We start from the raw sequence: 25,959 nt of genomic DNA on the forward strand, positions 1-25,959 counted from the left end.
GTTGTTTCATTGTTGATCTTCTAGATAATTGAAGCGTATATATTTCTCCAGAAAAGAACTTGACATATGGTTTCTCTTAAAGAGTGATGAAGCAAATGGCTGTTTTGGTTTGTATTGTTTTCTGCAGCAAATTTGCTATTCTGTGCTACTAATTTTAATATGACACAACTTTTGTTTAATGTATAATGTAATATATGAAGTTTAGATTGTTGTTAACTTATCATCATTTACGATTCTGTATTGTACAAGCAAATAATTATATTTATCCGATATAAAAAAAATAGGTGTATTTATTTATTTTGAAATTCAATTATAATTAAAGTTTAATATATTCCGTTGAACTAAAACTAAAGTTTTATGTAATGGCTAAACGATTCATTATTTTATAACAACAATTTCAGGCCTCGCCATGGCAGCACTCGGTTTAGAAAATTCATCACACGAAATATAACATAAAATTGAGCCACAAACATTTAGTTGACCAATCATGCAATTTTCTCGCCATTAAAGTTAAGCAGGTTGTCCATTGAAGGCGTCAGGATTAACATCATTGGCTTCCTGCTCGTCCACCCTCCGAGGAGATTGTTTCCCTGATCTGATCTTCCCTTTTTCTAAACTCAGGTATGTGTAATATGTCATTCCTGCAATCGCTATGAAGGCTCCGCAGATACTGGTCGCGCCCGGATTCGATTGGAAGATGTAATAATTCCCCAAAAGCAGCACGCATGTTTTAAACTGCCCAAGAACCACATGGGAGATGGCTGACGTTGCCCTGAAATCAAACTTCACCATTGATATAAGTACATAATACTCGTCGGTAATGTCACCAATATGAATCTTACCCGAGTGCCAATGCCGCTGACCACTGAAGCAAGAAGCCGAAAACGCCGGAGATTATAATCATGGATGTGTTGATGAAGTTCCAATTGTAGGAGAAGGCTCCCGGAGGATCCAAAATCGGAATCATAATAAGTAGACAAAACAACGATATCGGCGTCGTCTTCCACATCAACCTGCAGTTTGTTTTACGATTTCAGTACTCAGACTTAGCTAGAGCGATGTATGTATGTATTAATAGGAGAATTTCGCAATTAGCATACGCCAAGGCAGTCCAATTCTCCCGTTGTTGCAGACTGGACCAGAGGATCTTGCTTAATGCACTAGGAATAATCCAAGACAATGCAACGCTTGCACCAAACAGGTTGAACTGCAGATCGGTCACAGTGGCAACTGCGACACCGATCGATACAACCGCAAGTGCAACCACCTTGGGGAAAGAAACTTTCTTTTTATACCATAGATATTCTGCCAGAACGATCGTTGGCGTAACGGCGATCTTTGCCATCTGATAAAATCCAACGCTGCGGATAACAAAGAAAAGCATTTACTCAAGACCTTACTGATACTAGCTAGCTAGTAATAGTATATATATCCCACCTGTTGTACTTCAAGCTGACATTAGCAAGGCCGGTGCAGAGAGACATCACCAGTCCGAGAGTAAACAAAGGGGTCGACTTCAACGGTGGAGACGGAGGAATCAAAGACAGTGCATTCAGGACGGAGATCAGTGCCAAAGTTACTACGTAATGAATAAAACTGAGGAGCACAGGGAACTGGAATCCGGCATTCTTCAGCACCTGCAGGAAGATCAAAGGAAACTCCTGCATTCGTGTATATATTGAAGCGTTTGAGAGTAGGAGTTAGAATACCAACCCATTTGTTCATGAAAATGATGGCAATAGCAACAAAGAAATTGAACGTAAGCGCAATGCTCGGAGTGCAGAGGCGTTGCTGCAGATTCTTAGCCTTTTCCGATGTAGCGAAACTGTTAAACATCGATGCTCGCAACTCTTCCAGAGCTCTTCCTACGTAAACGTTATCAGAATTAACAAATGTTATACGAATTCAATGAACAATTCATCGAACATGTATGTTCTTTTACACCCTCGGTAATAATGATCAATGAACATGCATACCTGTTTCGCTAGCATCACTGCCTTTGCGCTTTAGCAGTCTCCTAATATCTTTGCTTAACAAAAAATTCACAATCTCCTGCCTCGTCAACATCGTTCTCCTCTATATTTGTCTAGAATTTAGGGTTTTCTTCTCTGCATTCTCATGTGAAACAATATATAAATCCATCAATGGAAAACGATTTACAGAAAATTAAGCAGATGATAAACGATGACAGAAATCGGAAAGGAAGAAAGAAAAGCTGAGTAATTTCCTTGTAAAGTAAGATGGAATTGTCTTGCCATAATGGCTGTCACACGTTCTCGTGGAAGAAATGTGTTCTTCCTCCTGCTTTTGAGACATATTTGCATTGAAATCTGTCTTTGTTTTCTAATTAATTTCATCATAATGCTCAAGTTTATTGTTGATGTTCGGCTTGAAAATACGAAATTCCAAACAATACATTTTTATTTTATTTGGAAACTGTGAAAACAATGGATTATGCCTAATTATAAGAAATATTATTATTAATGCATATTTATAATATAATAATATAATAATAAATTGTTAACATAATAAATATGAATTAATATTACAATAAAACTTTTATTTGATAATAAATTTTATAATTTAAAATATTAACAATTTAACTTTTATTATAATATTTAAAGGGTATTAGAATTTTATTTTAGTTATTAAATTTTTTAAAATTTATATTACAATCATTAAATTTTTAATTCGTTTTCATTATTATTACTTTCGTTTGCTTTCTTTAAAAAAATTCGATGTGACATGTTAAAAACTCTAAGCTTCTTAGTTTTGGTGAGCTTTTGTTAAACGAAGCAATCATCAATCAATTCTAATAATGGGAGGGTCCATTTATTCAGAAGATTAGTATAATTCGAATTTAAGTTGATATGATGGTTGATAGTGACAAATTAAAAAAAATAACTCTTAATTTTTATTGAAATTCGGGAATGTTGAATTCTAACAAGTTTGAGCTAAAAAAAAGATAGTTTAGTTTCGATCAGAGAAACCATAAAGGATAATAAAGACTAAGAAAATAGGAGGAACAACGTGCTTCAATTAGGAAGAAGAAAATTTAGTGGTTTTTACTCTGGCAAGCTAGCTAACAACAGTGGTTGTAATGAAATCGAATTAAAAGTTTAGTATCTATAATGCAAGTTTTATAGAATTTAGTGTATAGTGTGAAAGTTTTCTAAAAATTCAGTGACCATCAGTGTAGTTTACTTAAAATGTGAAACAAACACCCAATCTATTCGCTCATCAAACCCCAGGGAGGCATAGTGATCGAAACTCAGATCGGGAAAATGTCTCAAAAAACGAAAATGGCTCCGAAACTAGATGCCCAATCTGCCAGCAATGTCGTCGCCGCCGACGCCACCGCTCAATTCTCAATGGACCCATTTTTCCACGTCCTGAAACTCGTCCCCTACTCTTTCCTCCGTCCACTGCGCCTTCGCCTCAAGCTCCCCTCCTTCTCCCTCCCTTCCGCCATGACCGTCTTTTCTCTCATTCTCCTCACCTACTTCCTGGTGGTCTCGGGCTTCATCTATGACGTCATCGTGGAGCCCCCGGCATTGGCTCTACCCAAGACCCTGCCACCGGCGCCGTCCGACCTGTCGTCTTCATTCCGGGCCGAGTCAACGGTCAGTACATCATCGAAGGACTCTCCTCCGGTTTCATGTTTGTGCTTGGTGGCATTGGGATTGTGCTCTTGGATCTTGCCCTTTATAAAAACAGGGCTAAGAGTATCAAGGTTTCGTACTCAATTGCGGGGATCTTCTCCATTGTTATCGCCTATGTGATGACAATGCTCTTTATTGGCATCAAGATCCCTGGTTATCTTAGGTGAAAACATTACTTTATTAGCTACTATTAAAGTTTTTCATTTAGTTGAACAATTTTGAATAAAAATGACGTTCTCTTTACCTTGTTTTCTTTGGGCGTTTTATTTTGAACAACCTGAATTATGCGTGTAACATTTGCCTTTGGATTCGGGTTTTAAAGCTCTTAGGTTGGTAATTGGACACGTTTTAGGATGGATTAACAAGTTGAACATGAAGCATTTGTTGATCTACTATCTACTTTTATATTCGTAAAGCACGAGTGTTCTTCAAATGTGAGTTTATGTTTATAGTGAATGATTGTAGTTTTAAAGCTCTTTTGATTGGTAATTGGACATGTTTTAGGACGGATTAGCAAGTTGAACATGAAGCATTTGTTGATCAATTTTTATATTCGTAAATCACGAGTATTCTTCAAATGTCAGTTTATGATTACAGTGAATATGGTCTATCTAGGCAAAGAAGTTTTCCAGAACAAACTGGCCGAGTTAACCAAGAAATGAAGGGAAGGGATTCAGAGTCCCTGTTTAGAAAGTTATTAGGGAAAATGATCCAAGCTTGTGTATGGTTGGGACATTTTGTCCATGATGAGGATCTTCACCTTGGGCATTTCTTGTGTCTGCTGTTGCCTGCAATATATGCTAATTTTCAAGTTCTAGTTTATATTTCAGGTCATTTGTTACATTGGTGGATTCTAGCCTAAAGACTCGACCTAGCTAGTATTTCAGAATATATGATAATTTGATGTATTTTGTCTCTTACATGGCATTTATCCTGAACTCATGCGAATGTTTTGAATGAATTATGGTATCATTGTTGTTTTAACTCGTGCAAGCTTTGTTGACAATGTTGCCTTGCCTGTCATGGTTTTCCATAACATGCTTGCTTTTTCTTGTTGGTGTGTAATGAGAAAAAAGTATGATTGTTTTATTAGCAGGTTTGTTGCCTCCGAAAATTTTTAAATTATCATATATTTTAAATTTTTTTCTTTATATTTTTTATTGATAATCTTTTTTCGTCTTCCCTATAATTTTATAAGTTTGTCCCTCTTACAATTTTAAAATATTCATCATTTTAACATTAAATCTTGCGTCCGTCTTGTTTATAGGCTTATAGGTAAAAGATGAAATGTTATTATAGTTGCCTCTTGTATTCATAGAATGATCATGGCATCCGAAGAGGACCGGGATGTCTCAGGTGAGGCAGTCTTAATATACAACTAAAGAAAGGAGCTACCGGAAGGAAATATTATTTTTTAAATATTTCTGGTAAAGCGTTACTTAAAACATTTTTTTTTTACCGGAAATGTTAATATTGGGCGCTGCCTAAAATTTTATTTTTTTACCAATTTTTAAATAGCGAAATAAACATTTCCGGTAAAAAATTCCCGGTAAAAAATAATGTTTTAGGCAGCGTTTTATCGAAAGTGTTAAAAAATAATATTTCTAGTAATGTTTTTTTAATCTTATATTAAACTATCATACTGTAGAACTACCCGAAGAGGACAATATCGATTAGACTAGGTTGGTGATAATACAAACCGTTTTGGTATTGCTTGTTCTCTATGTCCCTTTCATGATAAGACTAAGTTGGCTGTCAAATAGGAAATTATAGGTGTAAAGATTCATTATAAAATTTTGGTAACCGTTTAAGTTCATTAGGTTAAATTTTGGGTAATTTACATTCTAATCACTATACTTAATTTTAGAGTTGACTTTAATTTGAATTGATATTAAAATTTCAAGACATAAAATGGAGATACTAGAAATGATGAAAACGAACAAAACCCATAAATTAACGTTAGATAATTTTGAGGTTTCATAGGAAAAACAACAATGACGATTGAAATCAAACACCGCTGATGTATAAATAAATCGTATAAATGAAGAAATGAATAAAGTGGTGAGTTGAGAATTTGACTTTGAATGGATAAGTACATTTCAATTTTAATTAACTGCAAGTAAATTTGTAATATAATAGATATGTAATTCTGTTCGTTATACCAATGTTAAGAACAAAAGCGACGGCTGATCAAATACCGTACCATTAAAAGATGCCATGCTACTTTGAATACGTGATACTTGGACCTTGTTTATATCATGAATCCGTGATAGTGGACCATTACATGGGTAATCATTTATGTATACAAGTTATATACAAACTCGGAACTATAAATTTATTATGGTAGGGTTAAAGTATATTTTATTTTTTATAAATATATATTTTTTGATTTGAGGGAGGTTGGTAAATTTTTTTCTTTATTTTTAGAAATATATAATTCTTAATATTAATTCATATTTTAAAAAATAATTGGTGGAATCCAATGCTTCCCGTGACCCTCACAACATTCCTCCCCTGATTATATAAACTTCATGATTGGATTTGTGTTATGAATTAATTGAATATTAATTTAATTATAAATTTATATAAAAAAAATATTAAGTTCTTTTTATAATTTTTTAATATTTTTGAAAGATTGATTTTACGTCGTATTTAGGTAAAATTTATGGATTTGATGCTGATTTGATAATTTTTTTAATTAATTTAATTTGATAAAATTATAGAAATACAATAGCTAAGAGACAAAAAAAAATGAAAATGAAAATATTTTTAATTAATCTAAGGTGATTAAAATGTAATATATGTTATAAAGACTTATAATCATATGAACGAAAGCTCAAAACATCCTTTCAATCTCTTATGCTCGAACCTGAAACGACCTCTAAAAATAAAAATCTTCCCTTGAACTATTGAGATAGTTTCGTTCGTACAAAACTAAAATATTTTTAAAAATTAAAGATAAAATAACATCAAACCAATGTATTGTTAAAGTAATAAAAATTTATAATTTTTCCTACAATTTGATATTTAAAAATTGACAATCTAGTTGGCGCACAAATGATCTTACTGAATTCAACTAAAAGCAGTAATATTAATTATATAGTTGATAGCAATGTTATTACAATATTAATAAATAAATAAATAAATAAATGGGAACGGGATTAAGTCTAAGGAATAAATAACAATAATATGGAAGAAGAGCTCGATTAGCGGGCAACCGAAGAGAAAACAGAACGGAAAGGCAAAGCGGTTGACTTTTTAAAGTGAGAGCAATGGCCACGCAACCGCAACGCCGTGTTCACAGCTATAACCCTAACACCAAACGCCTCTCTCTTTGCTCAAACGTCATCGCTTCCTGTTTTCTACTCCGTACCCTCCCTTTGTACGTTTACTTGTATATATATATATATATATATAATCACAGTCGACAACAAAAACAAGTACTAGTTTCTTCAAATTCAAAACCCGAATTCCCACTTTCTTTTGTCCCCTTGTTTTCATTTATGTATTAAATGAATTAAAATGATGTACGATCAACAGCAGCCACAAGTGAAGTTAATGGAGATGAGCAGAAACCCAGGAGGAGATCATCATCATCGCAGTCCGAGAAGATCGTCAAGTACGGATCCGGAAGAGAAGGTTCGGCTAGGGATCGTGGATTTGAGTGGGATGTCGTTGGATTCCCTTCCGATTCCTTCTCTCAACTTGGCTACCGTTTCCAAGCTAGACCTCTCCAATAACAATCTTCAGGTATGTATGTATATGTATTTTTCCTTCTTTATACCTTAATCTCCTTCCAGCTTTTGCATGCCCGTTCATTCATCTTCTCATATTTATATTACGAGAGATTATACATAAAATTAAGTGAAATTTATACGATTACTCATAATCCATATTTTAACAATTTAATCACCGAGTTCGTCAATATTATGTATAAGTATATCTTATGTTTCTTCATAAAATCGTCAGTTTATTTTTCTCCCAGTTGTGTTGATCTGTATAATTCAGTATTGTTGAATATCAGTATGTTTCTTCATAAAATCGTAAGTATATTTTTTAATGCAAAAAATAAAATAAGAAGGTTATAATTCTACTCCTGTGCAGTACTGCTATTGCATATAATGATTTCCCTGATACAAATAACAAATCAACACTTTAGTCAAGCAGTTAAATCATTTTGTGACAATATAAATATCGGTCGAGTCTAAATGGACGAATAAGATTAATTTATTTTGTTTTGTTTTTCATAACATTTTTTAAAAATAATAATATTAACTTTTTAATTTTCTATAATAATTATATGATATAAATATATATTCAAAACATTTTTTGTATTTAACAACACACTATAAATATAACTTTTTGAATTTAAAATCATAATATTAACCTATAAAAATTTAATTTTATCCATAATTATATTTTCTTAAGAGAATTACAAAAACCGTAAGTTAAACTTATCTAACAATATTTTATTATCTTTGGCATTGTTTTTTATTGTACTGTCGATTTCACTTAGTTATAAACATTTTAATAAATATTATTTTAATTAGAAAGAAAAATAATAATAATCCGTTATTTTCATTTGCGCCGACCATTATTTTATAATATTGGATGAAGGTGTACGCTGGCGTACGTTATAACTATTGATGATTTGGGTTATATTATATGTGTAACGTGGGAATAATACCAGTACGGATGGACTTTGATTCCCAATTACGTGTTTTTTATTTAAATAATGTTGATATTAATCCATCATTAATATCATCGTCATATTCACGTCCTCGCCTGTTTCAGATTCGTACGTCTGAATATATACAAGAAAATGGGTAACGTATAAAGATATTCCATATCTCTAAAGTCAGCTCATGTACAGTAAAAGTCTAGGTGTGATTTTGGAAGTATGTGTATATAGATATTGTTAGCGGTAAAAATTAGATATTTTATCCGTATATCAATTATTAAAGGTAAATTATATGTTTATTATTTTAATTATTTATTAAAAATACATTTAATCTATTATTATTTATTTTTTTATCATTCAATTATTTTTATTTCAAATTCATATTTAATATTGTATTTTGATCACTCATCCTTAAAAAACTCATCCTTAAAAAATTAAAAGTACTACTGATGTGTCACCATAATATAACGTCATCATTAAATAAACTTAAAAATGTTATGTCAATAGTTCTGTTAATTTTTTAATGACGGGTGATTAAAATAAAATTAAAACTTAAAGTTAGACATATTTCTAAAAAAAAATAATAGTTGGATGATCAAAATTAAACAAAAATAATAGTTGGATACTAAACGTGCAGTTTATTCATAATTTTAATAGTATATTTATATATTATTTTAATTAATAAATGTAGTTTTTAACATATATTTCTTTAAGATTTTGATACAATAGTTGATAGATCATAGAATAAACTTTCTAAAACTTAAAATAATGTGAAGTTTGGGGTCCGCAAAATCCCTTAACATTGTGACTGAGTTAATTTGGTTTGATTTGACAGAGCATACCAGAGTCTCTTACAGCAAGGTTACTAAACGTGGTGAACTTGGATGTGCACTCTAATCAGCTCAAATCTCTCCCCAACTCCATCGGTTGTCTCTCTAAGCTTAAGTTTCTCAACGTCTCCGGTAACCTTCTCCAGGATCTCCCTAAATCCATCGAAAATTGCAGGTCATTAGAAGAGCTGAATGCCAACTTCAACCACCTTACAATGCTACCAGATACCATCGGCTTCGAGCTCATCAACTTGAAGAAACTCTCAGTAAACTCAAACAAGTTGATTCTCTTACCTCAATCAATCTCCCACTTGACATCGTTACGAGTTCTCGACGTACGCCTCAATTGTCTGCGCTCTCTCCCTGATGACATGGAGAATTTGATCAACTTAGAGGTTCTCAACGTCAGCCAAAACTTCCAGTATCTCGAAACTCTACCCTACTCCATCGGTCTGCTCATTTCACTAGTGGAATTGGACGTCAGCTATAACAAAATAAAATATCTGCCGGATTCCGTCGGATGTTTGAGGAAGCTCCAGAAGCTTAGCGTGGAAGGGAACCCTCTGGTTTCGCCGCCGATGGAGGTGTTCGAGCAGAGCTTGCAGGTGGTCCAGGAGTACCTGTGTGAGAAAATGAAAGCAGCAGGGGAAAACCCCCGAAAGAAGAAATCATGGGTGGGGAAGTTGGTGAAGTATGCGACCTTCAATGGGAAAATGATGACGAGTGGTGGTGGTGGCCGCCGGAGCGGGTACTGGGAGAGAGAAGGGTTCATCATGTCGGAATATAAGTCCATCGACGGTCTAGCTTCGCCTCGCTACATGGGAATGGCGTCACCCGGCCCACGCTTCTCGCCTCTCAACATGGGGATGTTGTCGCCTCGCCGCATCTTCTCGCCTCGTACTTACTGCACCAGATGACTAAAAATTACATGGGATGGAAGGCAAACTCTAGGGCATCTTTCTACTGTTTTGAACATATGTCTGCTGGTATGGTATATATAAAACATTTTATCTACTGATAATATATAATATTATTATTGTCAATAAATAAAATATTAATATATTATAATAAAAAAAAATTAATGACGATATATAAAATTATGTGATATATAGAAACAAAGAGTATCATAGTGGAGTAACGTTGGCATTGATATGTGAAGACAGCTGATGAACCGTACGTAAGAATGTTGAGTTTGGTTTTGTATTTTGGTCTGTACATAAATGTGTAGTGTACTTGTTTGCCAACTTTTATTTTGTTAAAATACCAGACATGCAGTTTTTTTTTGTTTCTAATGTACTTTTATATCCTTTATTGTCATTTTAGTTGCATGATCCAACTGACCTAAATTGTTATAGAAATATAATTATCTCTAGAGATTTTAAGTTTGAATAATATATATATATATATATATATATATTTATTGTTAAATGGTTAAAAATATTTTAAACATATATTACGTTATACTTATCTTATATTAATAAGAAAATATTTTTTTGATTTAGTGAGTTGGAACAATTATATATATGCAAAATATGAGAAAAATAAGAGATTTTAGTATGATAAATTTTATTTAATGGTTTGATTTTTTATTATTAGTTAATGGTTTCATTGTTTAATACTTAAACTTAATGAAACTTTAAATATAACTTTATTTTTTAAGAATTTTTATGAGTTTTTGTGGATATTAATATAATTGATTTTGAATTTTTATATTTTTCACTCCATATATATTTAAAGCTTGAAGATTAGTTTAATTTTTAAAAAAAAAAAATTAAATGAGTTAATTTGTTTATTTTTAAAATCAATTGTGACTCTAGGGATATTTATAACAATTTATTAATATTTTTTGAATATCTAAATTGTAAAAATTCAATTTAATTTTAACTTAAAAAATAAATTAAAATTGATCTAATAAGTCAAATAACTGCCACCACTAAGTTTCACTTGGATCGAACAAAATTGAACCTATCAACCCATTTAACAGGCCCGAAAGACCCAACTCCCAAACCGAGTTCAAATATGAAACCCAAGAAATACTCAAGAAACTTCACTATGACTTGAAATTTTGATTTTTTTTATTGAATTGAATTTAAATTGTAATTTTATAAATTTGATTTAAAAAAATTAAGTTCAAACTGAGTTATAAAATATAACACAAGTAACTCAAAATTTTTAGTAATTAGTAAATTGATTTTCAAGTTTAAGTCGAGTCTCTAGACTCTGTATGATATATGTATATCACATGAAAAAAATATGAAGAGATATATATGTATTGTATATGGTTATAAATAATCATTTAAATTGGAATCAAATAGTATCATAATATAATTTAGGGTAAACTATACGGAAGACCACCAAACTATGGTCATTAATCGATCTTGCCACTGAACTATTTTTTGTCTCAATTCGACCATCAAACTTTTTAATTGATTCAATCAGACCACTCTCCGTTAAAAAAACGGACTTACTGACGTGTCCATGAATAAAACTGGCATAATTATATATTTGGTCTTTAATATTCACACATTTTATCAATTTAGTCACTATTTTGATTCCATTAAATAAATTTAACTATCCAATTAGAACATGACAAGTGTCAATACATGGTTGGAAGGTTTTATTTATGAATTTTAAATTATTTAATTAAATGATTTTTTAACCAATCAGATGGTGACACGTGTCACCACCCAATTGAAATGGAAAATCGAAGAACAAATTAATGCTCCAAGGGATTCGAACCTGTGTCTTTGGGGGAGAATAACCAAACGCCCAAACCGCTAAAGCAAAGCTCCCCAATAGGTCTAACTTACAACCGTTTATATTTGACTTGTGCCTTTAAACAAATCATTTGGTTAAATAAATTTCAGTTCAATTAATGGTTACAGAAAAAAAATTCGGTTAATTCGATTCAGTTAATAATTTTCAAATAAATTTTGGTTCGATTAACGGTTAAGGAAAAAATATTTTATTTTATTCGATTAATTCGGTTAATAATTTTCAAATAAATTTATATTCGATTAACGGTCAAATAATTTCGGTTCGATTAATAGTTAAAGAAAAAAAATCGGTTGATTTGGTTCAGTTAATAATTTTCAAATAAATTTTGGTTTGATTAACGGTTAAAGAAAAATAATTTATTTTATTCGGTTAATAATTTTCAAATAAATTTGGGTTCGATTAATGGTCAAATAATTTCAGTTCGATTAATTGTTAAAGAAAAAATTTTGGTTAATAATTTTCAAATAAATTTGGGTTCGATTAACAGTCAAATAATTTCGGTTCGATTAATGTTAAAGAAAAAAAATTTGGTTAATTTGGTTCGGTTAATAATTTTCAAATAAATCTAAGTTCGATTAACGGTCAAATAATTTCGGTTGGATTAATGTTAAAGAAAAAAATCGGTTAATTTGATTCGGTTAATAATTTTCAAATAAATTTCGGTTCGATTAATGGTTAAAGAAAAAATTCGGTTAATAATTTTCAAATAAATTATTTTTTCCTTAACCTTTAATCGAACCGAAATTTATTTGAAAATTATTTACCAAATCAAATTAATATATTTTTTTCTGTAACCATTAATCGAACTGAAATTTATTTAACCAAATAATTTGTTTGTCAGTACAAGTCAAATATAAATTGTTGTAAATTAAAATCATTGGAAAGCTTTGACTCAACGGTTTGGGTGCTTGTTTACTCCTCTACCCCCTTGGACGCAAGTTCAAATCCCTTGTAGTGCAAATTTGTTCTTTAATTTTCTATTTCAATTGCGGTGTCACCACTTGATAGTTTAAAAAATTATTTAATTAAATAATTTAAAATTCATAAATAAAGCATTCCAATCATGTATTGACAAGTGTCATATTCTAATTAGATAGTTAAATTTATTTAATTGAATTAAAATAATGACTAAATTGATAGAATGTGTAAATATTAAGGACCAAATATATAATTATGCCAGTTTTATTAACGGGCACGTCAACAAGTCTGTTTTTTTTAACGAAGAGTAGTCTGATTGAATCAATTAAAAAGTTTGGTGGTTGAATTGAGACAAAAAATAATTCAGTGGCAAGATTGATTAATGACCATAGTTTGGTGGTCTCCCGTATAGTTTACCCTATAAATATTTACAATTAAATTTAAACAGAAATTCAAAAAATCGATTCGAATAAACTCAAATTTTATAAACTCTACTCCACTCGAAAAAATTTCAAATCAAGTTTGAGTAATAAAATAGTACTCGTCAACTCGAATAACTTACAATAATTTATCCTAAAATGACTTGACCGTACGCTCACTCTTACTCGAATCAACACCTCCTCACTTCACTCTCTCTTTTACCATGTATGTGCTTCTATCATAAAAAAACGACATAAATTATCACTAAAATGTTTCAAACGCGCATGACTCAAATGATCTTAATGGTTAAAAAAATAATTATTATCCTTAAAATTCTTGAATTCAAATATAACATATGTAAAGATGGTCGAACATTCATTATTAAATTATTGAAAGTATTTCAAACATAATCAACTTTATAATCACTCAAACTAATAAAAAAAATATCTCAACTATTTTAAGACTAAACCTTTGACAATATTCAACAAATGACACTATTTCTTTTTAATGAATTTTTGTAATCCTCGTCGAGCGTTGGAATTGTTTATTATAAACCTTCGTATTTGTTATTCCACACAAGTCATTCATCATCGTCAACAAAACAAATTGATACTGATAATATTAGACATAGTACCGATAAGATAACGAAAATAATGATGATCAAGTTGATGAGTTATTAATACGAAGAAATTTCATGTGAAATAGACTAGCACCACATTATAAAACTTAATCACGAAAAAATTATCATTAGATTAAGATAATCTTTTAATAACATATTTTTTAATTGTTGTAATATTTTAATAATATTATAAATATATTAGTTCTATTTATTTCTTTTCAAAAAATTCTTTTTTTTAATATTTTTAATTTATGTTACAAAGATGGCAAAATGGTTGACTAAATGATATAATAAAAAAATTCCTAATATAATCCAACCCAGTGATTATTTCTTTATCTATAGTGAATTTCACAGTATCAATCCAAAGACGACAGGTGTTTAACGCGTCTTAAAGTTAAATATGAAGACTACACGATTGTATGACGTATTCAGAAAAATAGAGAAGATCCCACGACTGTATGGCATATTCAGACAAGTAGAGAAGACCCTAAAAGTGTATGGCGTCTTCAAACCTATAAAAAATTTTAGTGTATAAAATAATACGGTAAATACCTTATTTGAGAAAATTATTTTTTTCACAACCTATATGGGCGAAGAATCCCTTTAATATGTGATGGTGAACTATCTTTTAAAGACATTTTTAACGTGAAATAGTTTTTGGTATACATGATAAAAAAATATTAAAATGAATATTAATTTTTCGAGGATGATACTATAATGGAAAGGCCATATATCTACGGTTAGTTTATTTTTATCAATGATTTAATCTATAATCATATTTGTAATTAACATTTAAATAATTAAAATTATATTTCGTGAAAAACTAAATTCATTTGTGAAAACCATTACGCCATCAGAATCAAATAATATATGGAAATTACAGTGTGCATATAGATAGGGAGAGAGATAGAGGTGGGAAAAATAAGAAGGGAAACAAATTTATAAGATGGGGAATGTCTGGGGTTTATTAATTCTATGTTTTGTAGGGAAAGAATGCAGCATTCATTCTTTGACAAATTTACCAATTTTCACTTTTTTTTTCCTCCTTCCCTTCTTAACATTTTAGATTAGTCTTTGCTGCCTCCATTTCCTTGTCGTATGTTTTTCGGTTCCGGCCACTTTCTCGCCCTTCTTTCCCGGCCCTCTCGCCGGAATCCGTTTCCTAGATTTCTATTTCCTTTCCCCGGGAAATTGGGGTTTTACGTTTACTTTGACTACCGTTTGAATGATTTTGTTAAATAAGCTGATCTGAGCTTTAGCTGCAAAGCTTTCTATTAGTGTCTTTGCTTTGTCTTTTTCAAGCTAATCAGATATTAACAGCTCAATAGTTTAGATTTTTTTTTTGTCTGAGAGTTCAAGGGGGAATAAAAACAAAAAGAAATGGAAGTGTCGGCCGCCGGAGCCGCATCTACATCCAACGCGGCAGCTCCAAATTCGGCTGAAGGTCTGCTCTTTCTCTTTTGATTTACTTTTTGCCGATTTTTCAATTCGATTATCCTAAAAAGATTTGGTTTTCTTATATCTCTCAATCACTCTCTACTTCAAAAGCTCTAAGATTTCCTTTTCCTTTTCCGTTGAACTAGAATTATTCGCTAGATACATAAAGTCTATTCTCCTTTTCTTTTTGTTAGTCTTTCTTCTTTCTTTCTTTTTTCCTGGAAAAGCAATCAGCAAAAGAGTGAATTGACTTGATGGTTGCTTGACTGGTGATGCAGGTGTTGTGCAGGAGAACAATAGCATCAACCCGGAGCTATGGCAGGCATGTGCCGGGCCGCTGGTGAACCTGCCGGCTGCTGGGACCCACGTTCTGTACTTCCCTCAAGGACACAGCGAACATGTAAAACTAAATTACCTACTCTTGTCGGCATTTACTATAGATTTCTTTTGTTTCTGCCGAGAATGAATTTTTATAATTGAAGGTTTTAATCTAGGTGCTTTTGGGTTTCATCTATTGTTTGTATTTGATGCAGTACGAGTGCATAATTTATAACTTTCAATGAATTAAATGATGTTACCTCTTTATTAATTCAATGTGAAGTTTTTAACAATAAATATAGATACCTTTTTTTTCTTAGTAATAATATGTGGTATTATATGACTTACCATGAAACTAAGGTAGTTGAACTTTGTTTAAATCGGACATTTCGACATGGTAAAGAGTCGCTTTATTCGGATTTATTTACATGGTGATAGATTACATGAATGGTGTTGTTTGCTTTAACTTTTCATCTTCTATCTTGGTTAAATATGTGTTCTGACTTGAATAAAACTTCCAATCTCAGGTTGCCGCGTCAATGAAGAAAATTGTGGATGCTCAAGTTCCGAACTACCCGAATCTTCCATCTAAGTTGTTATGTCTCCTTCACAATGTCACCTTGCATGTATTGCTACCTAAGTCTTCTTGCCCCTTGTTCCTTGCCCTTTAGAAAATGTCAATTGTCATTCATTTATTTGTGCTTTCCAATCCATTTTTTATCAACTTTCTCTTGTTTGATTTTGCAGGCTGACCCAGAGACGGATGAAATCTATGCTCAGATGACACTCCAACCCGTTTCTTCTGTAAAGAGCTTATCCAAAATGTCTAGAAGAATCTTATATCATGTTATAGAGTTTTGAATACGTAACTTGATATAAGAACTGGACGAACCTATTGACATTTTTTGCAGTTTGATAAGGAGGCATTACTGAGATCAGAACTTTCTCTTAAGCCAAATAAGCCGCAACCAGAATTCTTCTGCAAGACGCTGACAGCAAGTGATACAAGCACTCATGGAGGTTTTTCTGTTCCTCGTCGTGCTGCTGAAAGTTTTTTCCCTCCTCTTGTAAGTAGTTTTATTTAAGCTAGAAGGTTGGTTGTTTTAACTTTGGATGTTAATTCCTTTCCTGCTTCTTTTGACAGGATTTCTCAATAGAATCACCTAATCAAGAACTTGTGGCCAGGGATCTTCATGAAAATGTCTGGAACTTCCGCCATATCTATCGAGGTTTGGTCATTTTGTGGCCTTGAACTTTTACTTGTTGGATTTATGGATTGCCATTACAGTATCACTAGTAATTGTTTTGCTTGCTCTATATGCACTTGATGTATTTAATCCCAATCCTTGGTTTTTAATTTCAGGGAAACCAAAGCGCCACTTGCTTACCACAGGTTGGAGCCTATTTGTCAGTGTTAAGAGACTCCTTGCTGGTGATTCAGTTTTATTCGTTAGGTAACTGTAACGATTCCGCTTGGAATACATATTTTTTGTTACTGATTTCCCAATGTTTCATGTCTATTTACAGAAGCATTGTCACGTCATGTAACTTTGATTGGTTTACTGCTCTCTTCCGTAGAGAAAAACAAAGGCAATTTTATCACTCTTGTGTTCAAATTTTGTGAGCAGAGATGAAAGACGACAGCTTCTCTTGGGCATAAGGCGTGCCAACAGGCAACCCACCAATTTATCGTCGTCAGTATTGTCGAGTGATAGCATGCATATTGGAATCCTCGCTGCAGCTGCTCATGCAGTAGCAAACAATAGCCCCTTTACAGTGTTCTATAATCCAAGGTCCAAAAGATAACTTTCTGACTTTTAATTAAGTTCAGCCACATTAAAACAGTTGATTAGTATATGCTACTAGGAGACTTTCTTTACCTGTAAGTATTCATTCCAAAGTATTATTTGCTTTTCAGGGCTAGCACTTCTGAATTTGTTATTCCTTTAGCCAAGTATTATAAAGCTGTGTATAACAATCAATTATCACCTGGCATGCGCTTTCGAATGATGTTTGAAACTGAAGACTCAGGAACAAGAAGGTAGCTTTACTTAAAGTTTTCGTCCGTTTTTTATAGTTAATTACTATCTCCAAATTAGCTATGTCTTGATGATTGCTTTCTTAGATCAGAAAATTTTGATTTGGCTATTTGTAAAATGAAAAACGGTGGAAATAAATACTTTTCCCCCTTCAGGTATATGGGAACAATTACGGGAATCAGTGATATCGATCCTGTAAGATGGAAAAACTCACAATGGCGAAATTTGCAGGTAACTTCTACTACTATTTTAGTTCATTTTTTTAAATTATATTTATTATAGTAAGATGAGGCTTTTTTTGGTCAGTGGCAACATTTTTAACTAGCTTGTTTTCTTCAATAGGTTGGTTGGGATGAGTCAACTGCCGAGGAAAGACATAATCGAGCCTCCATTTGGGAAATTGAACCAATTACAGCTCCATTTTTCATCTGTCCACCTCCATTCTTCAGATCAAAGCGTCTTAGGCAACCCGGAATGCCAGGTAGCAGATCCTATAGCCTCTAGTTATTGCATAATCAATTTCTATTTGGTGCAAGAACGGTTTATTAGATGCCAACTTAGGGACTTTGTTCCTTGGGGCGGTACTCTGGGTGCCTTATATTGATTATTTGATTGTTTGGATTTTTTCATTGTGACTTGTGACACTTGGGCTTCTGTAGAATAGCAATGATTAGGAGTAAATGACATCTGCTGATTCTGATTCTGCGATGAGGACTTCAAATTGATCTTTTTGCTTTTGATCTATTTGGTCTATTCAATATCAAACTCTCTCAATGTGCTATGCTGATGCTTGAACTCTTCAACATTTTTATCCTTTTATGTATTGACATGGTTTAGCTGCATACCTTGCCTGAGAATTTTGCAGATGATGAATACTCTGACTTTGATAATATATTCAAGAGGTCAATGCCTTCGCTTGGTGACGATGTATGCATGAAGGATTCACATTTGCTTCCAGGGGTTAGCCTGGTCCAATGGATGAATATGCAGCAACATCCTGTGCTGGCAAACTCAATGCATCCAAATTTCATGCAGTCTCTGGCTCGATCCACTATGCAAAACTTTGACGGAGCAGATCTTTCCCACCAGATGGGTCTGTCAGCACCACAAATACCTCAGCCCAACATGCAGTTCAGTGCTCATAGGTTACCTCAGCAAGTACAGCAACTCAATCAGCTTCCAAAGCTGCCATCTATGATGAACTCAGTGGGATCCATTATGCAGCCACAACAGCTGAATGGCATGGTTCAGCAGTCGGAGCAAAATTTGATTGCTCAGACTCTACCCTCTGGTGAAGTTCGGGCTCAAATTTTGCAGCCTCAAGCCATTGTCCAAAGTAACAATATCCTTCAGCAGCAGCAAACTTCTAATCAAACTCTTCAACTCCCTCAAAGTCTTCCTCAAAACCTGCAGCAGCAGTATATGGATCCAAATCAACCACAAAACCTAATGCATTCCCAGCTGCCTGATCCACTCAGCCAACATTTACAAGTGCCTGACATCCAGGTTCAGTTTCAACTGTTGCAGCAGCTTCAGCAGCAACAACAGTTGCTTTTGTCACAGCAGTCCACACTTCAGAAGCCTGGTCAACTTGCCCAACCCCAAGATCAACAAAGTCACCTCTTAGATGCTTCTCAGGCCTTCTCTAGGTCCATGGCAGCTAGTCAAGTGTTGGATATGCCTCAAAACTCCCCCACCTTGCTACCTCAATCAAATGTTGCCCCACATCAGACACCTAAAAGTAACAGCCAGGCAAATGTTCAGTTCTCTCAATCACCTCTGCAGTCAAAGCTTCAGCAACAGCAACCTGGAATTCTGCCTGAAGTTCCTGGTCATGTGGATCCCTTCCGCACAACTGCAAAAAAGCAACCATCCAATGCTGTTAGCAGTGTAATGACATGTGCTGCTGCAGCTGCTCATTCTGTGATCACCGATGCAAATCAACCATCCAATTCTGTTAGCAGCGTAATGACATGTGCTGCTGTAGCTGCTCATTCTGTGATCACTGATGATAATCCATCGTGTTCCACTTCACCATCTACAAACTATCCAAGTGTTCTTCAGCCAATGATAAACAGCAGAGTCCACAAGAGTACTGGATTAGGGGATGGCATCACTCAGTCTGCTGCCACAATCTTGAATCCTTATCCCTTGGAGGCCATGTCACCTAATGTTAATATAGTTGAAGAGCTTCAGAAAAAGTATGATTTTAAACCCTTATCGAATATCTCCAAGAGTCAAAACCAAGGCCTTTATACCCTACAAAACTATATCAATGGTGCTACTGTACATGCAGATTACCTGGACACATTATCTTCTACGACTTCAGTTTGCCTTTCTCAGAATGTTCATTTGCAGCAAAACTCATCGACTTACAACCCTCAAACAATGTTGTTGAGAGACACAAGTCAAGACGGGGAAGTTCAGGCAGATCCAAGGAACAATGTTTCATATGGAAATAATATGGATAGCCGAATTGGGATACCCATGAATTCTGACACTTCATTGACGAAATGCATGATGGAGCTGGGGAAGGATTTTTCAAATAACATCTCTTCGGGAGGAATGCTCACAAGCTATGAAAACCCTAAAGATGCTCAGCAAGAACTTCCATCGTCAATTGTTTCCCAGTCATTTGGAGTTCCAGATATGACGTTTAACTCCATTGATTCCACTATAAACCATAACAGCTTCACAACCCGTAGTGCATTGACCCCACCGCCACAATTTCAGAGAATGCGAACATTTACCAAGGTTTGTTGTTCTAAACATCAGTCGCATCAAGATAATCTCTCTACTTGTTGCACACATCCTTGACCACTTGCACATATCACAAATCCTTGTCATCTCATAAGTGAAGGGCTCCAATTCACATATTTACCTTTTCTAGGTTTACAAACGCGGGGCTGTTGGAAGATCAATAGATATAACTCGTTATTCAGGTTATGATGAGCTCAAACAAGATTTGGCTCGTAGGTTTGGCATTGAGGGGCAGCTGGAAAACCAAGGGAGAATAGGCTGGAAACTAGTCTACGTGGATCACGAGAATGATGTTCTACTAGTTGGAGATGACCCATGGGAGTAAGCCCTGATGCTCCTTTTCTCATAAACACGGCTCGTCTTAAATATTCTTTACATTGTTTGCCCCGATGAAAACAATTCAAGCCATTAGACTAATCGATGAAAGTGAATAAATACAGTAACATTTAATGTCCTCGTCCTGACATTTTGTTTAACATCTGTTTCATTTCAGGGAGTTTGTCAACTGTGTCCGAAGCATCAAAATCCTCTCCCCTCAAGAGGTCCAGCAGATGAGTGTGGATGGAGATTTCAGGAACTCTGCCCTGCCTAATCAGGCCTGTAGTAGCTCTGGCAATGGAAATGCATAAACTAGTATAGCAACAGGCTAATGACCATTACCAGTTCGGAGCTTATACAGTTTGTACGATTGGATTCGGTTGATCGCTTTCCATACGGTGTATATTTTCGGCATATCTTTCTGCCTTCTGCCGGAAAAGGAGAGATGATTGGTGATAGGAGCAGAAAAGGAGGAAAAGTGTGGCCTCACTCACAATCAAGCCATGAAGGGACAGTTAATCTGCTTGAGCTTGGGTTTGATTATGTAAGAAATTGGTACTCCATTTGCCAATGTAGGTTGATTCAATTGGTTCAGTATTCATTAGTGGCTTGGTAAGAACTAAGGGTAGAGTCTTACCAGCCATCGCATTGGCCTGTCAAAAACTTTGAATTCACATTTGATCGTTTCCTCAAGTGTACTTTAATATTTGTACAAACAAGATTCTGAATTTTATGGCTTAGTTCCTTTTGTATGATAAATATGTTGAATTGTACAAGCATAGGTTTGTTTTACCATTTGTACACTTTTAGGTTCAATTGGATCAAAATATCGGTTTGTTTCGGTCCATTTCGATTGTTATCGATCTATATCGGTGTGTACAAGAATTTAATATGTCTAACTATAAATTTTTAAATTTATTATAATTACATTTAAAAAATTATAATCATTTAATTAAGTTATTGAACTTAGTTAACTAATAATTCTAAGATCTATATTTTTACATAAATATATTTATAAACATATAATTGAAGTATTTTTTGCATCATATATATGTATGACAAATATTTAAAAAACAATGATACACGAAAACTCATCGATACCCAAAAAGATATGATGCGCCCACCGGTACGGTATTAACTACTTTGTTTTGGCCCCAAAATTGTTAGATTAAACTATTTCTTAGGTCTCTATTTGTTTTGAAACTAAATAAATTAAATCTTAATACTCTTAACTTATGAGTTTAATTACATTTTAGGTCCTCGTTATTTTGGTTAAAATACTTTTTTAAGCACAAAAGATGAAATTACGGAGGCAATATAAAATAAAAATGGATGATTAGTTGTATAATATATCTGTATTGGATTCAACGTGACAGAAGAAAATGAAGTGGATGAACGTTGTTAATGGCAGTACCAACGGCCTTTTAACGTTTAACGACACAGCAACTCCCTGTTTCTAGCGCTTTGGTATTTAGTATTCCAAATTCCATGCATGTTATCAACATTCTCCTCTTGTCTCCAAAGCCAAAGTATTCCTTCTTCCCCTTGACACCCCAACGCCAGTTACGCCATGGCTTTTCGTCGTCAACTTCAACTTATAATCCTACATTTTATCCTGCTGCTTTTTACCATGGTCTTCATTTCATATGCATTGTCGGATCCCGAAATCCTTCTCAGGTTCAAATCCTCGTTAGCCAACAACACTGCTTTGAAGAACTGGGAAAACAATTCCAGCCCTATTTGCAACGGTAGACGAGCTAACTGGATCGGCGTCATTTGTTTAAAAGGTACTGTTTGGGGTTTACGACTCGAGAAAATGGGATTATCAGGCACCATTGATGTCAACACCTTGACAGCCCTGCCTCGCTTGAGAACCTTAAGCTTTATGAACAACAATTTTAATGGTCCCATTCCCGAGTTCAAGAAGATTCCTGGGTTGAGATCCATTTATTTATCCAACAATCGGTTTTCTGGAAATATTCCCGGCAATGCATTCGAAGGTATGGTTTGGCTCAAGAAGCTGTATCTATCGAAAAACCAGTTTACCGGTCCGATTCCAGCGTCGCTGGCCACCCTGTCCAGGTTTACGGTGCTTAAGCTCGATGGCAACCGGTTTTCGGGGGAAATACCGGGTTTTAAGTTGAAACAGTTGCATGTAGTTGATCTCTCGAATAACCAATTGGAGGGTCCTATACCAGCAAGCCTTAGAAAGATGAAAGCCGACATGTTTGCAGGTGAAATTTTGGAATCGAATTATCTAAGAAGAATAACACTTATTTTACCACTCGACCATATACTTAACTGAGTGATTATATATATATATATATATATTGCAGGCAATAAAGGTGTTTGTGGAGCACCATTGACGGCATGTAAGTCGACCCCTGCTGATGATCCAAACAAAAACGATGCTGCTGCTCCCACTTCCAAGAAGAATATCTCAATATGGGTTATTGTGATCCCTATCATAGTTGGGCTCTTCATAGCCATAGGTGCAGTCATCATAATCAATCAGCGCAGAAGACAGCAACCACCTGCAAAAGTGGAGGCTTCATCGCCATCAAACCCCAAAACCAAAACAGGTCTCAAGGTAGAAGACCGTGCTACTGTCGCCTCGCCGTCGCCGCGCCAGAGCAACGGAACGAAGTCTGCGGAGTCCGCTACGAAACTTACTTTCTTGAGCGATGATGATAGAGACAAGTTCGATTTTCCGGACTTGCTGAAAGCCTCAGCCGAGGTATTGGGAAGTGGGTATTTCGGGTCATCTTATAGGACTGACCTACCAAATGGGTCTGCCATGGTGGTTAAGAGGTATAAACAGATGACCAACGCCGGAAAAGAAGATTTCCAAGAGCATATGAGAAGGATGGGGAGATTGAAACATGAAAACGTGCTTACTCTCGTCGCTTATCATTACAGGAAGGATGAAAAGCTCATTGTCTGCAATTTTGTCAAAAATGGCAGCTTGGCTGCTCATCTTCATGGTTTGTTGTTTATATGCTTTGAAGTTAATATACGTTCAAATATATATAGTATTTTTGACGATGTTCTTTCCTGCAGGCCATCAAACTTTGGGGCAACCAGGCCTTGATTGGCCAACTCGACTGAAGATCGTGAAAGGAATAGCCAAGGGGCTGTCGTACCTATACAAGGAATTACCTAGTTTGGTCGCACCGCATGGTCATCTCAAATCATCAAACGTTCTCCTTAACGAATCCTTCGAACCCCTCCTCACCGATTACGGTCTGATCCCGGTAATCAACACGGAGAATGCTCAAGCCTTCATGACGGCCTATAAATCACCCGAATACGTGCAACAAAGTAGGGTCACGAAGAAGACCGACGTATGGTGTCTCGGTGTACTGATTCTAGAGATTATGACCGGAAAGTTCCCCTCCAACTTCTTGCAAAAGGGAAAAGGAAGCGGTGAAGAGGACTTAACGACATGGGTGAAATCGAAAGCGGGTGACGGCGACGAAGAAACGTCGTCGATCGACATGGTGGTGTTCGACAAAGAAATGGGAACCATAAGCGAGCGTGAGGGGAAAACGATGCTCCAACTGTTGAAGATCGGGTTGAGTTGCTGTGAAGATGATGCGCTGAAGAGATTAGACTTGAAACAAGCTGTGGAAAGAATTGATGGATTGAAGCTCGGAAACTTTAGTAGTGATGAGGAATCATGTCAGTGGCAGTAAGGACGACAATAAGTGATGAATGTGTCATGAATTACGTACATTTATAATGTCTTATTTTGTGCGCAAGTTTTATTGAAGGGTGCAACTGATGTCACAGATTTGATCTATAGGTTCCCTCAGGACTAGTTATTTTAGCTTGCAATTGCATCTATTACCTGTTTTCTCTATCTTTTACCTAATTTATGTTATATCTATATATAACCCATATTATATTATAACTATGTATTAAATAATTGTGTTTTTTTTACTTATTATTTACATAAATTTAGCCACTCATTTTTTTCTCTTTTCATCTCATGCGTTTTTTTATTATCGACAATAACATAAATATCGATTAATCATCAACAGTTAACCTTTCATTTTATATACCATTCTTTAGTTTTTCTCATTTTCTCTTAAATTTATCATAGTTTTTATCATGTTTTATTTTGTATATCTTAATTATGTTATTTTGTTTTGTATAATTAATTTTTTTTCGTATAAAAAATAGATAATTTTATATGCTCTTACCGTATGTCTTATATTTTCTCTGAATTTGATTTCGCGTGGTCTTTTCAATTAATGTTTATTTAGTTATATTGTTGATATGCTCTTACTTTGGATCATTGAATTAAATCTCTTTTATTGATAGGTGTTCGTAATAAGTCACAATTGGATTGTGTTAATGCTGATTTGTCAATGTACTATCATTATTATAAAGTTATTTTTTTTCAATTTGTTCTTTGTAATTCAAACAAAAATATAAAATAAAATTAAAAATGTTGACAACTTTATTTTAATAATATTATCATTAAAAATTAAAAAATTATATTTATTAACAAATATCAAAATACATAAAACTAAATGTACAAATTTTTAATTTTCTGAAATTTTTTCTTTTGATTCATATAATTTTAATTTCCTTTCCAAATTTGCAATATACATATACGCAAAGTCAATATAATTTAGTTTTCTTGTGTATCGTTTCACTTAAATAAATTAATATTTTTTTAAAAAAAAATATTTCAACAGAAAGATCAAAATTATCGAAAATTAATATTTAGTTTATTTTATTAATTTGAGTAAATATAATATATTATCTATTCAAAATAATTATATATCGTTTGATATTATAAACTTCTAATATTTATAATACTTAAATTTATAAAATAAAAAAATGATAATAATTCTTTTTTTACGTGTATCACTCAATTCATGTCATTATTGTTGGTTGAGCACAAGGTTTTTAACTTTGAGGTTGTGAGATCGAGTCTCACGGTGGGCAATTTATAATTACTAAAGGTCTTTCACGAAAATTATTTTCAACCTAGCATTAAGAGCAACCTATTACCTTATCTCCTCTTATCTCATTATATATGGAAAAAAGGGTCTACTCAATTCATGTCATCAGTCAACTTTAGTAATTACGGTACAGGTCATCCTATTTCATTGTTTTTTCTTAATATAGCCCCACCAAACTGTTTATATATTATGAGTTAGGATAA

At 33.8% G+C, this 25,959-nt stretch overlaps 4 protein-coding genes and 1 pseudogene across 4 annotated transcripts; 4 read left to right on the top strand and 1 right to left on the bottom strand.

The window, feature by feature from the left end:
• Positions 1-465: 465 nt before the first annotated feature.
• On the bottom strand, positions 466-2,100 carry LOC120192597 (nucleotide-sugar uncharacterized transporter 1-like). Its single transcript, XM_039195345.1, has 6 exons — positions 1,977-2,100; positions 1,714-1,865; positions 1,438-1,637; positions 1,101-1,361; positions 843-1,013; positions 466-772 (listed from the first exon to the last, which is right to left on the bottom strand). Exons 1-6 carry the CDS (start codon positions 2,065-2,067, stop codon positions 511-513), a joined length of 1,137 nt encoding a protein of 378 aa, XP_039051276.1. The 5' UTR covers positions 2,068-2,100; the 3' UTR covers positions 466-510.
• Positions 2,101-3,264: 1,164 nt separating this feature from the next.
• On the top strand, positions 3,265-3,915 carry LOC120192626 (annotated as a pseudogene).
• A 3,257-nt stretch (positions 3,916-7,172) lies between these two features.
• Positions 7,173-10,120, top strand: LOC120192633 (plant intracellular Ras-group-related LRR protein 6-like). Its single transcript, XM_039195381.1, has 2 exons — positions 7,173-7,412; positions 9,179-10,120. The coding sequence occupies exons 1-2, from the start codon at positions 7,185-7,187 to the stop codon at positions 10,088-10,090; spliced, it is 1,140 nt and encodes a 379-aa protein (XP_039051312.1). The 5' UTR covers positions 7,173-7,184; the 3' UTR covers positions 10,091-10,120.
• A 4,772-nt stretch (positions 10,121-14,892) lies between these two features.
• LOC120192630 (auxin response factor 19-like) lies at positions 14,893-21,552 on the top strand. Its single transcript, XM_039195378.1, has 15 exons — positions 14,893-15,352; positions 15,624-15,745; positions 16,191-16,289; positions 16,411-16,467; positions 16,575-16,730; positions 16,808-16,892; positions 17,027-17,117; positions 17,292-17,456; positions 17,582-17,704; positions 17,858-17,933; positions 18,045-18,183; positions 18,568-19,602; positions 19,678-20,456; positions 20,593-20,783; positions 20,956-21,552. Exons 1-15 carry the CDS (start codon positions 15,289-15,291, stop codon positions 21,089-21,091), a joined length of 3,318 nt encoding a protein of 1,105 aa, XP_039051309.1. The 5' UTR covers positions 14,893-15,288; the 3' UTR covers positions 21,092-21,552.
• Positions 21,553-22,350: 798 nt separating this feature from the next.
• Positions 22,351-24,475, top strand: LOC120192702 (pollen receptor-like kinase 1). Its single transcript, XM_039195434.1, has 3 exons — positions 22,351-23,014; positions 23,117-23,764; positions 23,841-24,475. Exons 1-3 carry the CDS (start codon positions 22,351-22,353, stop codon positions 24,473-24,475), a joined length of 1,947 nt encoding a protein of 648 aa, XP_039051365.1.
• Positions 24,476-25,959: the final 1,484 nt, after the last annotated feature.

This window comes from Hibiscus syriacus, unplaced genomic scaffold (assembly GCF_006381635.1).
Source record: "Hibiscus syriacus cultivar Baekdansim isolate YM2019G1 unplaced genomic scaffold, ASM638163v2 tig00116976_pilon, whole genome shotgun sequence".
NCBI classification, from domain to species: Eukaryota; Viridiplantae; Streptophyta; class Magnoliopsida; order Malvales; family Malvaceae; genus Hibiscus; species Hibiscus syriacus.

Bases quoted from the DNA above. Each gene is read 5' to 3' on its own strand.
- LOC120192597 (XM_039195345.1), bottom strand. From the start codon at position 2,067: ATGTTGACGAGGCAGGAGATTGTGAATTTTTTGTTAAGCAAAGATATT. The intron at 1,866-1,976 runs GTATGCATGTTC...ACGTTTACGTAG, and splicing joins CAGTGATGCTAGCGAAACAG to GAAGAGCTCTGGAAGAGTTG. The intron at 773-842 runs GTAAGATTCATA...GTTTGATTTCAG, and splicing joins TCAGCGGCATTGGCACTCGG to GGCAACGTCAGCCATCTCCC.
- LOC120192633 (XM_039195381.1), top strand. From the start codon at position 7,185: ATGATGTACGATCAACAGCAGCCACAAGTGAAGTTAATGGAGATGAGC. The intron at 7,413-9,178 runs GTATGTATGTAT...TTGATTTGACAG, and splicing joins TCTCCAATAACAATCTTCAG to AGCATACCAGAGTCTCTTAC.
- LOC120192630 (XM_039195378.1), top strand. From the start codon at position 15,289: ATGGAAGTGTCGGCCGCCGGAGCCGCATCTACATCCAACGCGGCAGCT. The intron at 16,468-16,574 runs GTAAAGAGCTTA...CATTTTTTGCAG, and splicing joins CACTCCAACCCGTTTCTTCT to TTTGATAAGGAGGCATTACT. The intron at 20,784-20,955 runs GTAAGCCCTGAT...GTTTCATTTCAG, and splicing joins GTTGGAGATGACCCATGGGA to GGAGTTTGTCAACTGTGTCC.
- LOC120192702 (XM_039195434.1), top strand. From the start codon at position 22,351: ATGGCTTTTCGTCGTCAACTTCAACTTATAATCCTACATTTTATCCTG. The intron at 23,015-23,116 runs GTGAAATTTTGG...TATATATTGCAG, and splicing joins GAAAGCCGACATGTTTGCAG to GCAATAAAGGTGTTTGTGGA. The intron at 23,765-23,840 runs GTTTGTTGTTTA...TCTTTCCTGCAG, and splicing joins CTTGGCTGCTCATCTTCATG to GCCATCAAACTTTGGGGCAA.